The sequence below is a fragment of the Ischnura elegans genome, chromosome 11 (genome assembly GCF_921293095.1).
Source record: "Ischnura elegans chromosome 11, ioIscEleg1.1, whole genome shotgun sequence".
Classification (NCBI taxonomy): Eukaryota; Metazoa; Arthropoda; class Insecta; order Odonata; family Coenagrionidae; genus Ischnura; species Ischnura elegans.
In genome coordinates, this window is record NC_060256.1 from 101,740,644 (window position 1) to 101,754,504 (window position 13,861).

A 13,861-nucleotide genomic window follows, 5' to 3' on the forward strand; every position below is an offset into this window, starting at 1 on the left:
TTTCCCGTGAGTTGACAATTTTTCTAGAGTCGAACCGAGGTCTTCAGTGTCAAAAACTGCCCGTGTTCGCAAGTATATTATAATTATCTATGACCATGGAAAATTTCATGTACCAGACTTCCTAAATAAGGAAGAAAGACATGGTGCCTTACAACCCATGCATCCAGAGCGCTGCAGTGCGAAATTTATTTTTCCCGTGAGTTGACAATTTTTCTAGAGTCGAACCGAGGTCTTCAGTGTCAAAAACTGCCCGTGTTCGCAAGTATATTATAATTATCTATGACCATGGAAAATTTCATGTACCAGACTTCCTAAATAAGGAAGAAAGACATGGTGCCTTACAACCCATGCATCCAGAGCGCTGCAGTGCGAAATTTATTTTTCCCGTGATTTGACAATTTTTCTAGAGTCGAACCGTGGTCTTCAGTGTCAAAAACTGCCCGTGTTCGCAAGTATATTATAATCATCTATGACCATGGAAAATTTCATGTACCAGACTTCCTAAATAAGGAAGCAAGACATGGTGCCTTACAACTCATGCATCCAGAGCGCTGCAGTGCGAAATTTATTTTTCCCGTGATTTGACAATTTTTCTAGAGTCGAACCGTGGACCATAGACTCAAAATACAGACGTATCATAAATTTCCATTTTATTAACTATTTATAAAAAAAATTTCATGTCCCTGCATCGATTACGTTGTGAGATAACCGTGTTCCCTTTTACCTATGTCTCCCATTTAAATGCACGTAAAATTTGAATTCCCGCCGCGCTTGAGAATCAAGATGGCGGATTACATTGGTCAAGTGCGTGACACGACCTGGCTTTTACCGACCTTGATTTGCCGTGAATGTAGGTGCTGTCATCTAACGATGTACAATGAAACTATAAAACTCGAAGAAGCCTTAGTAGTGGTGTGTCGTAGTTCTATATTTAGCCGCAAGGACGGTAAGGAGCATGCAAATGGATGAAAACAAATATGGAAGACCATTTCATAATAAGCGGTAATGAAGTTGACGGTGTATGGTCATTTCTCCAGAGTGTAAGTTATTTCCCATTAATTATGCCATCGTGATTGGTGCGACTTGACTTCAATTATGTCGAACATTCCCTTTGCAATCGGTTGATTATTTTTTTGTTTTCGATTTACTGGGTCAGTGTATTGCAGTAGTTGGTGTTATTTTGCTTATTCATTCTTATTTTTTCAGATAGAATGGTGGGATCCTTGGTTAATGGGATTGATTGGATTTCATATCGTGATTACACTTATGACACTCATGACTAGAGATTACGGAAATTTTCAAGTTGTCCTTTTCTTCGTTCTGTGTAAGTTGCGTTTGAATATATTGGTGGGTGGCAGTTTATGTTATGTTTATTTAGAACATTCGATGTTTTTGCAGTGCTATTGGTGTACTTCTCGGAAAGCATTAATGAAATAGCAGCAAGAAACTGGAGGTAAGTTGTGAAGTGCATGGCATTAGATGGAAGGATTGATACATAAGAATTGTTAACATTCCGTTGTATTAGAAATGCGATTAGTTTGGTTGGTTTACTCACATGGGTGTGAACATAAATGAAACTTATTCCTTTTCATGTACTCAGCCTATTCTCACGGCAGCAGTACTTCGACAGTAAGGGAATGTTTATATCTCTAGTATTTTCTGTTCCTATTTTGCTGAACTGTATGATAATGGTGGTAAGTAATTGTATTATTGATGAGAATCTCGTGAATCTTTTTTACCATGCTTACATTTGAATTCTATCTTACTCATTAAATCTGAAAATCCCTTTTATATTTCTGTGCATGCGTCGTAGGCCAATTGGCTGTGGCAGTCTAGTCAACTAATGATGAGAGTGAAGCAAGTCCAGCTACGACATCAAATACAAACCAATGCCATGCAGCAAAAGCAGTCGAAGGCTTCCAAATTCCAAACTCAGAAAACACGCCAGAAAACTGAGTAACGGTATTAATCGAATTTTTTGCCCGCTGCTTTTTAATTGTGATTTTTTTGTGTTGCCATGCAAATGATGGTTGGAAAGTGCATATCGCGGAATCTTGAACTGTTTAGTGTATTTTCTAGTGATGTCGGTGAGCAGTTGCATTGATGTTTTACTGAATTGGAACTGATATTTATGCGGCAGTGCCTATTTCATTTGTCGTTGAAATAAATTGTCTATTGTGTCTATCATTCGTTATTATTTCATAACTTTTATTCTTCGTGTTTAAGTCGTTATTTTTATGATTCATTAGTTTTGAAAAGTGCAATATAATTGATTTATTAACGGTGGCTGAGTAAACTATTTTTAGCACTGCGATTAGTATGTCTTTGAAATGTATCAGACTAAGCTGGAGGTGTAATTCTGACAATTTTATGGTGCATACTGTGTTTTCATAACTTCATTGTGGCAGATGAATTTTTAAATTATGCGAAAGCTTTGGTTCGTTCTTCGCATTAGTGCTTACATCATGATAACTAAGAATAGAAGAATGAGAAAACTTATCAGTAACAGCCATCATATTAAGGCATGCTGTAGCGGAGATCTTGCATTGGAACCATCGGCAATCGTAGCCCCACAGTACTTGTTACGATTTTTCGTGTATGTTCGGCTGAAAAACATTTCACGTCCTGCTTCAACGAAGGAGTTCGTGAATGGGTCCGATAAAAAGTATGCATCATTATTTCAGATCCTTGTAGAACATAAGACTTGAAGGAAGGGTATTATCAGGGTTCTTGGTATTATCTGTCAAAATTAAAATTTGCGCCTCCATATCACACGCGCTATGGGTACTCTTTTTTTTTACCATGATGCTCTTCCTTCCAATAATTGACGACCGAAAAGGAATATTTCGGTTCGATGTTTCTATCCGTTTCATCCAGTTAATAATCGTTGGGAATTTCGTCGACATGTACTTGGCTCATACAGAAAACCGTTATAAGTAATCGAGTTTTCAGTAAAATCGTTGTAGAAATGAAATTAGTGAAGTCATTATTCTATCATTGCTAATCGCGGCTGTTTTAGGTCCTTCGCCGAATGTATTAACTCAACTATGTAAGTGCTCATTGTAATCCCAGTGGTTTGGGAGTGCTATTATCATGAATTCCGACGGCAAGAGTGGGCCAGGACCAATACCTCCTCGCTGGCTGCACTGCCCTCGGAAAGCATCGCAACTTATAGGGGAAAAATTTCTTCCCTTCAAGACACCGTTGAGCAAGAAGTATGATGACCAGGTGCCTGAAGAATTTCGCTTTCCTCCGAAAATGCTGTTTAATTCAATGAAAAGTTATAAGGTAATTATCGTATAGTGCTATCAAAATGTATTTTTAAACCATTGGTAGAGTTAACTTTTCTGGTACAATAGTGAATCTGCCACTGCCTTGAGTGCAAATCCATATTGCTAGAATATTGGGGAATTAATAGTTGATTATCGACAGATAATTTCATACACGTCGTTACTGGGTTTAGGGCTTATATCATTTAAGGTTTAAATGACATTTCGGGAATCCTAGTGAGCTCAACCTGTGTGAGTGAAAGCTAGGGAAGGTAATGAATCTAACTTGCAATTTCTGTGTTTTAAGCGTAGTGAACACGATAGCAAGAGAGGTATCGAAACTTCCATTCTCAAACTAACTCCAACGTGGCCGGATTTCTGAAGTCTGAGTTTTCGTTGCCATGTATTTATATTGGCAAGGATGGCTAACATTTTTTGCATATTACTAGCGTAAAGTAATTCTTGCATATTAGTATTCTAAGATGTTTATGTATTATATGTAATCATTAAGTCGCAGAAGATTGCTAAATTGGTTCCATTCTTAATATCTACGGCATGCATTGAATGTTGGGTGGGCTGAGGGAATCAGTGGGGCTTTCTGTGTGTGATGAGTTTCCAATGTCGTGTTTGTAAAAGATTTTCTTGTTATTAGGTGAATATTGGACTATGGATTGACCTAACATTCACTTCCCGCTTCTATGACAAGCTCGAGGTCGAGCAAGAAGGGTGTCGTTATGTGAAACTGCAATGTCGCGGACACAAGGAAACTCCTTCGGAGGATCAAACGAAAGCTTTTATCCTAGTTTGTCAGCAGTTCATTAGCCAACACCCCCTGGAAGTCATTGGTGAGTTTAGCGCGGTATCGCTTTACCTTTTAAGATGTATTTTTTCGTGCATGCATGTATTGTATCATAATAATTGTCATTATTACAGCAGTGAAATTACTTTTTTCCCAGTGTCTAGTAAGTAGTGGAACTAAAACTCATCGCTATAATCATCGTGTGATATGTTGATTTTATTGTACAATTAGTATCAGTCAATGGCTTGGTGCTTAGCATTAAGCAGGCGAGCTCTCATGTGCGAGGGTAATGACTTCGATACAAGGGAAAGTTATTAGTACTGTGAGGTTTACTTCTACAGCCTTGTTCAGATTTACTTAATTGATTCTTACAAATGTACTCACAATGCCAGTAGAATATAGTCAGTGAAGTGTGCTCATCGCAAAGCGGTGCCCTTGCTTACCTCCTGGGAGAGAGGGGTCACAGGAATATTGGCAGCTGGGTCATTCCATGTCAGTTCACCCATCCATTGCACTCACCAACTCGGATTTTAATGAAATTTTTTTATTAGCTACTACTGCCTATTTAGTGGCTCATGTAAAATATTTCCTCTCTCACTCTCATAGTTTGCAAGATATGTAAGTTTGAAATGTTTGCTCAGGAATTATGTTGTGAATGTACGAGAATGTTTTGATATGTTGTTCCTAATTTCATAGTCTCTAAGGCTCAGATAGCCATATGAAACAAAATGTGTTCAAGGCCAAATATTTAGGAAAAGCACACCTGTGAGGGCTTGTTAAGGGATAAGAGCCTAGAAGATAATGCTGGACAGTTCCCGACTTCACATCAGATTCAATGACACTTGGTTCAGATTATGCCCAAAGTGCAAGTTCCGCTACGCCACACAGTGTTGCATCAGCCAAATAAAAAGGTGCCAAATACGAAGTTTGAAATTTTTGAATTCTCATATCTCTGAAAGTATGTAAATCCATTGTGCGTAGGAAGAGGACTAACTGTAAGTCCAATTTACGAGTGGTTATGAGTGGGTAACCATGATTCCACAGGAATGATGCTTACTATATGAGAGGGGTAAGGTTGGGACATGCAGAGTGTAACTCTCGTGATACCAAGAGCGCTTACAGAAAAGAAATCCATACATTCAACAAAATTTCACGGTGTCTATTCTGAAAACGGTTCATGAAAAGGTACAAATTCGTAGCAAAATCCACGATCGGACAGCAACGCCTCTCGGAATAAACATTTCCTTTCTTTTCGTCCCCTGCACCTTCTATCTCAATTTCGTAAGTCGCGATGATCTGACATAAAACCTCCGCTTCTTCCGCGTCGGCTGGACACCGGAGGGAGTCTAGACCAGCCGGCGCGAGTTTAAACCTTCCTCCTGGTTTAATGGGGACCCACTACGATGCGGTTGAAGGGAGGATTGTTTTTCTGATGGCAAGTTGCCTCGCCCGCGTCCCCCTTTGAATGTGACTGAGTTCACTCGGTACTCGTTATCAGCTGTCGACGGCCTCGTGTTACTCGACCCGTGCTGCGAACCTTGGGGATTAGCATTACCCACTGGTGGCGCACTTGACTGATACGTTTGATCATATAACCCAAGCAGCATTATTAACCGATCGACCGTCAGCTGTTCTACAGATTTTAGCATATTTTGCACATTTATGGGAAATTGTCGGATTAATTAATAAATAATTTCCCCTTCAGACATGGGTGGAGAACACAATCTCGCTAACGCTACTTTCTCCGTCGCGAATTGTTTCATCGTGTTCATCTTCGTTCTTACATACTTGCCTGTGATTACATGCATACGAAAATTGTATTGAGTATCGGCATCCCAGAAATTCGACAAAAACTTTTCTTTACATTCCGCAAGTGTGGCCGGAAGCGGAAATAAGGACTTCCCCCACGTTTTGGCATCTCCTTCTAACATTTGAAAGAAAACTTGCGGTTTTAATGCATTCGGAATATTTACCACCGAGAAGTAATCATGAACTTCCTTTATGAAGGCAATGGGATGTTCGTGACTGAGGGCAGAGAAGCTTGGCTTTGTGAAAGACTGGGCAGGCACAGAAACTACCTGCGAGGTTATGCCCTTTTCTTTAAGAGTGACAATTTCATTTTCAAGCGATTTAATTTTTTCGTCGCGTGCTTTGAAACTATGCTGCCCGCTTTTCTGTGTCGCTACCACTTCCTCAACATTCTTTTCCAACACCTCAGTACGAACCTTAACATACCCTAATTTCGGAAATTACCACCTCTCGACATTGTTCGCGCACCTTCCTAGCGGTTTCATCTATTTTCATTTCACAACGAGTTTCTACCTCACCTATATTTCTATTCATTTGAGACACCTCCTGAGAGAGAGTCTCCTTCCAAGTTTGAATCTCGACTTGTATTCTCTCATTATTGAGTTTAAACTCTTCGCGTAACGCAGCATTGTCAGCCTTCAGCTCATCACGCATTGACTCAGTTTTAAGTTCGATGCCGGTAATTTTACTTGTTAAATCATTATGCATCGACTTAGTTTTACTTGTTAAATCATCATGCATCGACTTAGTTTTACTTGTTAAATCATCATGCATCGACTCAGTTTTACTTGTTAACTCGTCATGCATCGACTTAGTTTTACTGGTTAAATCTTGGATCAAGGACACGAGGGTCTTAAGAGTGTCATCCCTCGGATCTACCGGTACGAACTGACCCATATGGTCACTAATACGGGCGGTCGATGATGCTACCTCACGCTCGTTTGGGGTACGCAACACCATCCCTGCTAAACCAGTTGTTATGCAAATGGTTTCCGACTGACTGCTACGCGCATCAGACTCGTCATCTTCGCTCTCCTTCTCTCGATACTCTGAAAATGTCGATTCTTTATTCCCCGGTAATGCCATAGTGAAATGCAAAAAATATAACCTCAATGAAACAAAAATATCCCTTAAAAATATAAACCAATGCTAACCTCGTGAACGTGTTCCTTTGCAAAAGTGAACATAATCGCATGATCTATGGACAATTTCTACTATTTTGCGTATTATACGCATTACCATTCGAGCCGCGAGTTGGGTGCCATTTATATGACAGTGCCAATCGAGCCGCGAGTTGGGCGCCATTTATATGTGACCGGACGCGTCGTCACATACGTGATTTGGGGGGAGATAATCACTATCGTCTCGAGCAAAGGAATACTGGAGTCAAACAAATCATCACTCACTCTTAAACATACAAGATATATTTTACCCTTCATGAATTATTACATTTTTCACAAAACAAAACAATAAGAATAATACCCTGATGAGGATGATATGATTGAAATGATTCCACTTCGGAACAAAATAATGATGATGATGATATCGTGATGCTTCCCACCCTCCAAAATAGTACAAGTTACAATACAACAACAAAAATCTAATGTGAATTATTTGGGCCACCATCAACTTGTATCCTTGGATAAAAGTTTTTTTTGTTCTCTTTGAACTTGGCTTTTCTGAGCACTTCTTAAAGTTATTTGAAAGGAAGCGATGCACTATGATCTTGGAGAAAACAATTTCTCTCTTCTGATTAGGGGAAATTAACGGTCGTCTGACCATAAACAGATGATATAAGAACTTTCTTACAGTTTTCTGTTGAGGCTGGAACGGAGAAATGGTTTGTAGCACAAGAAGGTGGATCAGCTGATCCACGGCACCGAGGTATCTCCTCTCACACCGGGCGTGGGACACTGCCGTAACTCGTCCGGGCTGATGCCAGCGTTGGCCACCAAAAATACTCCGCTCTCAGCTATGATGGCGATCACGCACATCAAAAACTTTCCCCTAAGTCGTCCAGTCAATTATGCTCCCGACGCCTTCCCTTCACGGGCATTTATACTCCTCGGGAGGGGAGAAATCACAGGTGGAAATGGTTGTGGGGAGGGAGGGTGATTTCACTGGGGCCGGAAATAAATGGGTCACTAGCTGGTCCTAGATAACTGGGGCCAACACACCGGCCACCATACACATGACTCATTCACTCTCTCACATACACACGTGGCAGGACGCTATGTCCGACCCCAAGACTAACCCCTGCTCGAGTCGTCACGGTAGCGTGAGCAAAAAACAAAAAATGCCCAATCGGCAATTATAATTAGAAAAAAATACTTTCTGTACGGTTCGCTACATTATATATAACTAACCCCTTACAGAAGTCACCCACTACTCCCATCAGCACACCTTCGCCCTGCGGTCGTCCTAGATGTAAGACCTGCCCAATTTTTACCCCTCCTTCTATCCCCAGTCATCTCGTCTCCTACCTACCACCACCTCCTGCGGCCTCCTGTACTTCAAAAAATGTAGTTTACCTTATTCAATGCAAGCACTGTCCCTCCTTTTATATAGGCAAATCCTCAACTCCCCTTAACCTTAGAATCAATAACCACAGAGCATCTTGCTCTTCCTCTGACTTTGCGTCCTTCCCGGTGGCGAAACATGCGGCCACTATTCAGCGTCAATTCAATGATTGCTACAATGTTTCAGTTTTAGCCTCCCTTCCCCCCACAGACCACCCACTCAAACTTAATTCCATTGAATTAACTTACATATGGCTATTCAAAGCATTTCTTCCTCCCGGCTTAAACATCCACCGCTAATCCCTTAATTGCCTCAACCCACTTCTTTTCCCCCCCTCTTTGGACCCTACCTCCCCTCTATTTCCCCTTCCCTCAGCTATCCTTTACCCTCTACCTACAGTCTTTTACCTAACTCCGAGGAAGGTGGTAATGCCACCGAAAATTTAGTTATCTAGTGAGTGTGAGTTTCTATTCTTTATTGTGTGTTCTGTTACTGCCCATCCTAGGGTTTTTTTATGATATATATATATATATATGTAGCTAGTCAGGCGGCCGTTGATTTGAATTCCAATGTTGGAAAAGCCGTTTGAAAGATGAGGATAAAGGATAGCCGTCCTCCCTATTGAAGTTCTTTTGAACATCTTAATAGCCAAAACAGTTCCATTCAGTTCACTATGGAAATGGAAAAAAATAACCAACTTCCCTTCTTGGACTTTCTCGTCAAGAAGAAATCAGATGGCACATTGGGACATTCAGTCTATCGTAAGAAAACGCATACTGATCGCTATTTGAATGCCAAATCACACCATCATCCCAGGCAAAAAGCATCAGTCATTAGAACCCTATATCATAGGGCATGCAAAGGCACATGCTCTCTTGCCATACGTGGCTGGAACGTCGGAGAGAATTGCTAGAGTTCTCGCCAAACATGACGTTCTGATGAGATTTAAAAGTTTGAAGAAGACCTCTTACCTCCTCCGAAGTGAAAAAGATGGTCATCCATCTGATATCTATGAAGGAGTGTATGAAATAGCATGTTCCTGTGGTTTATCATACATCGGGCAAACATCTAGTTCCCTCAAATGCAGAATAAATGGACATCTCAAGGCAACCGGAAAGAAAAATTATCGTCTTTCTGCGGTTGCAGAGCATGCATGGTCGGAACCTGGGCACGTCATACTTTTCAAGGAATCGAAAATCATCGCCAGAGAAAATAAATATTTCCCTAGGCTGATAAGGGAGGCGATTGAAATTGCGAGTCATCAAAAGAACTTCAATAGGGAGGACGGCTATCCTTTATCCTCATCTTTCAAACGGCTTTTCCAACAATGGAATTCAAATCAACGGCCGCCTGACTAGCTATATATATATAAGGATCGCAGCTCTGCAGATCATTTGGACCCGAAGACAGGAGCTGGAACGCGCCCGAAACTGTCGTCCACAAAATAAGAATCAACGCAGAATGAACCCGGAAAACTATCACCAATCAACTCACCCCGGAAGCCTCCATAATAAGCGATGAATAATGATTGAAATTTTTGGGGTGATAGTAACTGAAAATAAGATAAATAATTTAAATATCAATAAATTGCAGTGTCGTCTTGTAGTCTTCTCTTTCAGAAAATTGTGGATCTCTCCATTTCCTGGATTTTTGCCACGTTTTGTTGTCAGGGGTGACGACAGTTGTGCCAAATAGACTGACCTATTGACTGTCCAAATACCTCGCGTAGTCACTTCAGTATTACGTCGGAAATATCTCCTCGTTCGTGAGAGACTCAACCCATTTCGTCGGAATATTGAAGAAGACGACCATCATCCCCAACAACATCATGGTTAGCTTTAACGTTGCATCACTATTCACCAATGTCCCAATTCAAGAATCACTGGTTATCATAAAAGAGCTCACAACCTCCGGAATCCCTGAGGATTACCCCCAACTGATAGAGAACTGCCAATGAAACTCATACTTCCTTTGGAATGGGAGTTTTTTTGAACAATGCGAAGGAGCGGCAATGGGGTCCCCCCTATCCCTGGTGATAGCAGACATATACATGAAAGATTTGAACAAATGGTGATCGGATCCTACAACAAGAAACCCAAGTTATGGCTAAGATACGCGGACGATAAATTTGTAATTTGGTCGCACTGGTGGCAACACTATTGCATCATGCTTACAACTCTTGGATGCAGAATCACTGGCCAAGGAAAAGGAGCACCTCCTGATGACAACCCACAGGAGGAATGGATATGAGAGAAATGATCCTGAAAAAGACCGCACAAGTAGAGATCAACACAATAGGACACTAGACAAGGAGGAGCAGCCAAATGAAAAGCCAGAAACATATACTACCATCCCATAAGTCGTTGGCACAAGTGAAAAAATCTCCAGGATGCTAAAAAAGAAGGACATTGTCACGAGGTTCAGATGCATGACGAAAATTAACCAGAATATTCCTAAACCCAAAGACAAGCTCCCAAATAATCTCAACGAAGGGGTATGCCATGCTCATGCGGTACATCCTACATTGGTGAGACATGTAGATCCATGAAGATCCGCCTGCAGGAACACAAGAGGGCCACTCACAACAGGAAATTCGACCTCTCAGCAGGTGTACAGCATGCTTGGAGTGAGTCTGGGGACAAGATAATATATGACGAAGCGAAAATCATCGCAAAGGAAAAGAGGTATTACCCCAGGCTGATAAGGGAGGCAATAGAGACCATTAAAATGCCCAAGAAGTTCAACAGAGAAGATGGATACAGCATAACCAATGCCTGGAAGAGAATGTTTAGAAATCCGGCCAGTCACGGGGCAGCAGCAATGGTAACCGGCCAACAACACCGTGGCTGCAAACAAGGCAAAAACACCAAAGTCATCACTTCAACCTGAAGATGCCTGGTGGAATCCTGGTGAAACTGTTGTCACCCCTGACAACAAAACTCAGCGAAAACCCAGAAAATGGAGAGATCCATGAATAAATTGCAATCATTAACAATAAAATCATAGTTACACTTCTCAATTAATTGTACTGTGAAGCGATACTCCGTTTAAATTTATGATCATAATTTACAAACATAGTAGAAGATCTATGTCTTCTTTGGGATCTATGGACGGTGAAGAAGTCCTTCCCATAATGCGGAAAACTTGTTTATTCTTCGAGAATGTCACACTACATCAGTGTGTGTAAGTAACGGAAGCGAATCACTGATGATGTCTGGAGGTCATGAATGCTGCTTGAACAAAAGATGTCTGACATGGACGGGGAATATGCTGGGACTCTTTACTGAAGGGTCATCACACAGGGGCAGGATTTACTTGGCTAAACCTGGTGGTTCCGTGCAGATTCTGTATCACGTGATGAGGGGATTTAGGCTAGCTCCTCTTGCTGCGGCTTCCTCCATGCTTCGGGGGATGCAGATGGCCGTGGCCTGGGTGCTCCTTCAATTTTCCCCAATGGGAACAGGAGCCCTGAAGCGGCAACCTCCTTCTCGAACCAACCACTTTCTTCTGCTTTCATCTCTCAGTGATATGCTCTCTGCCGTAGTTTTCTTTCAAGCTGCTTCCCAAATTTGGTCTTTCAAAAATAATCTCCTCCTCTGGTCCCGTGACACATCTTATATACCCGTCCATGATAACTTCCCCTCTTCTGTGGATAGGTATGGAGTAAAGGGGAGGGGGAGAACACTGAATGCCTGTTAGCAGGCCTACTTGACTCAATATCACCTCCTATCACAAGACCGCATTCTTCTTCTCTTTAAACTAAGCATTCACTCAACCACACGCGCTCACTCCCTGGTGCCGTGGTCAATCGAGGGGGAGGAGGGAAGGGGGGGGTGGTGAAAGGACGTGCATGACAGAGTATGATTTACCGAGCCGGGACCTACTCTAGTATAGAGTATGTGTATTCAAATTGAGTTGTTCGTTAGATGTTGAGAAAGATGCTATTGGCGGCTTCGAAAGCTCCAGAAAATTTCCCTGTATGTATTTGTAGATACAGCCTCAACTGAAAAATTATTAAAATTCCACTTACAACATTTTTTTATACAAAACATGGTGAAATGTTGCAGAGTGGATCTCTATTTCTCTTCCACTTGTCAGCCTTTTTGCATGGGCATCGCGTAGTTCATTGTTCTCTACAATCTTGTGAGTGGTTACTTCCCTCGTTCAAAGATTCTCCCTGAATGAGCCAGGGAATTGGGACTCTAATGGCATCACCAACTCCTGAAATGTGGACGTGTGGCATCTCGCATTTTCATGTGCCTAACCTACGAGGGAGTGGCCGAATGGGGAAGATTTTTCTTAGTGATAATTTATCTATCGTACATATTCTTTGAATGAATTGTGGTTTTGGATCTGAGTAATCACTTAAAGTAATATTACACACAACTGTGCTATCATTGTTGTGATGTCTCCAAAGGTTTGGCCAATGCCGTTTCTCTGCAATATAATGTTGTGTGTTCTTGTGTGCTCAAGCCTCGTCTTCCCATTCGTTGTCATTGCTTTAATGGTTCGTTTTTATTTGCGAGAAGATCATGGCAGCTGTATTCAAGGAATATTCCATGTGTGCTCATTCAAACTTAACTCTTCCCAAATTTAATAAATTTGATTTCACAGAATGAAGAATCACGAAACTGGTGAGTTTACATTTCTTCCTTGTCTACATGGTCTGTCCATTAAAGATGCCTTGGTAGTTCAAGTGATAGTCCATCCTGAAGATTTGGGTTTGAATAATTGCCGAGGCAAACTGTTTTTCTTCTGTAGATCCCCAAGTGCTCTTGTGGGTGACTTGGTAAAAGTCTCCACTGTTACTCCTTCATGTAATGTCCTTTGTCCAACTTAGCTCTAAACTTTGCCCATTTAGATTGGAACCTCTATGGCTCCAAAAAGGATGCAGTTGCTCATTGTTCACTATAGGGCCTTACCTTAATCATAGCCGTCCAGGATGCATTCCAGTTGGGGAGTATCATTGCGATCATACTCATCCTGTGGGTAATGATTTGATTTTTGTGACTAGTATGAAGATTTCCAGTCAGGATGATTTGGAGTACACAATTTGCATCAATTTGAAAACAACGGTAAAATAATTTTCGGGCCTGAAAACTTGTTATGTATATACTTGGTACATATTGTCTACTCTATGTATGTTGTGCCCACTGATCAGTAACAGTTTAAAAGTTTTTATTCAAATCTTGCTCTGTAAGGGATGGTTGCCATCTTCCTCATTCTATGAAAGAAGTAAACTTACTGACGCTCACTGTTTGAATAAGAAAGACTCAAAGGGAAACCACTCTGCTCTATGGAGCGAATACTATTATAGTAAGTAAAATGAGTACAGTTAAAGATTTGTCAATTCACCTTTGTTATTGTCGCTGTCCTGATCATGCTGTCAATAATTCTACCCAAGCAAATAGGGCCAGTGACATCACTGTACCATCATCTTTTTTCCTCCTGCTATATCAGTTTG

The 13,861-nt window shown here is 41.2% G+C and overlaps 2 protein-coding genes across 4 annotated transcripts in view; both read left to right on the forward strand.

The window, feature by feature from the left end:
* The first annotated feature begins 873 nt into the window (after positions 1 to 873).
* LOC124168534 (transmembrane protein 18) lies at positions 874 to 2,182 on the forward strand. 2 transcript variants are annotated; one of them, XM_046546871.1, is made up of 5 exons: positions 874 to 1,040; positions 1,207 to 1,324; positions 1,399 to 1,453; positions 1,601 to 1,694; positions 1,814 to 2,182. In XM_046546871.1, the coding sequence occupies exons 1-5, from the start codon at positions 966 to 968 to the stop codon at positions 1,958 to 1,960; spliced, it is 489 nt and encodes a 162-aa protein (XP_046402827.1). In that variant the 5' UTR covers positions 874 to 965; the 3' UTR covers positions 1,961 to 2,182. The 2 variants fall into 2 exon arrangements, with proteins under 2 accessions (XP_046402827.1, XP_046402828.1); XM_046546872.1 differs by having other exon boundaries at positions 877 to 1,040; positions 1,211 to 1,324.
* Positions 2,183 to 2,822: 640 nt separating this feature from the next.
* The window catches only part of LOC124168533 (mRNA-capping enzyme), a 133,403-nt gene continuing 122,364 nt past the window's right edge, over positions 2,823 to 13,861 (forward strand). The window contains exons 1-3 of one of the 2 annotated variants that reach the window (XM_046546870.1): positions 2,826 to 2,936; positions 3,020 to 3,288; positions 3,922 to 4,114. In XM_046546870.1, coding sequence (XP_046402826.1) covers positions 3,094 to 3,288; positions 3,922 to 4,114 — 388 coding nt within the window. In that variant the 5' untranslated portion in view covers positions 2,826 to 2,936; positions 3,020 to 3,093. Of the gene's footprint in view, positions 3,289 to 3,921; positions 4,115 to 13,861 lie in introns of both variants that reach the window. The other variant, XM_046546869.1, reaches the window with a different exon arrangement.

Bases quoted from the DNA above. Each gene is read 5' to 3' on its own strand.
- LOC124168534 (XM_046546871.1), top strand. From the start codon at position 966: ATGAAAACAAATATGGAAGACCATTTCATAATAAGCGGTAATGAAGTT. The intron at 1,041-1,206 runs GTAAGTTATTTC...TTATTTTTTCAG, and splicing joins TATGGTCATTTCTCCAGAGT to ATAGAATGGTGGGATCCTTG. The intron at 1,695-1,813 runs GTAAGTAATTGT...CATGCGTCGTAG, and splicing joins TGAACTGTATGATAATGGTG to GCCAATTGGCTGTGGCAGTC.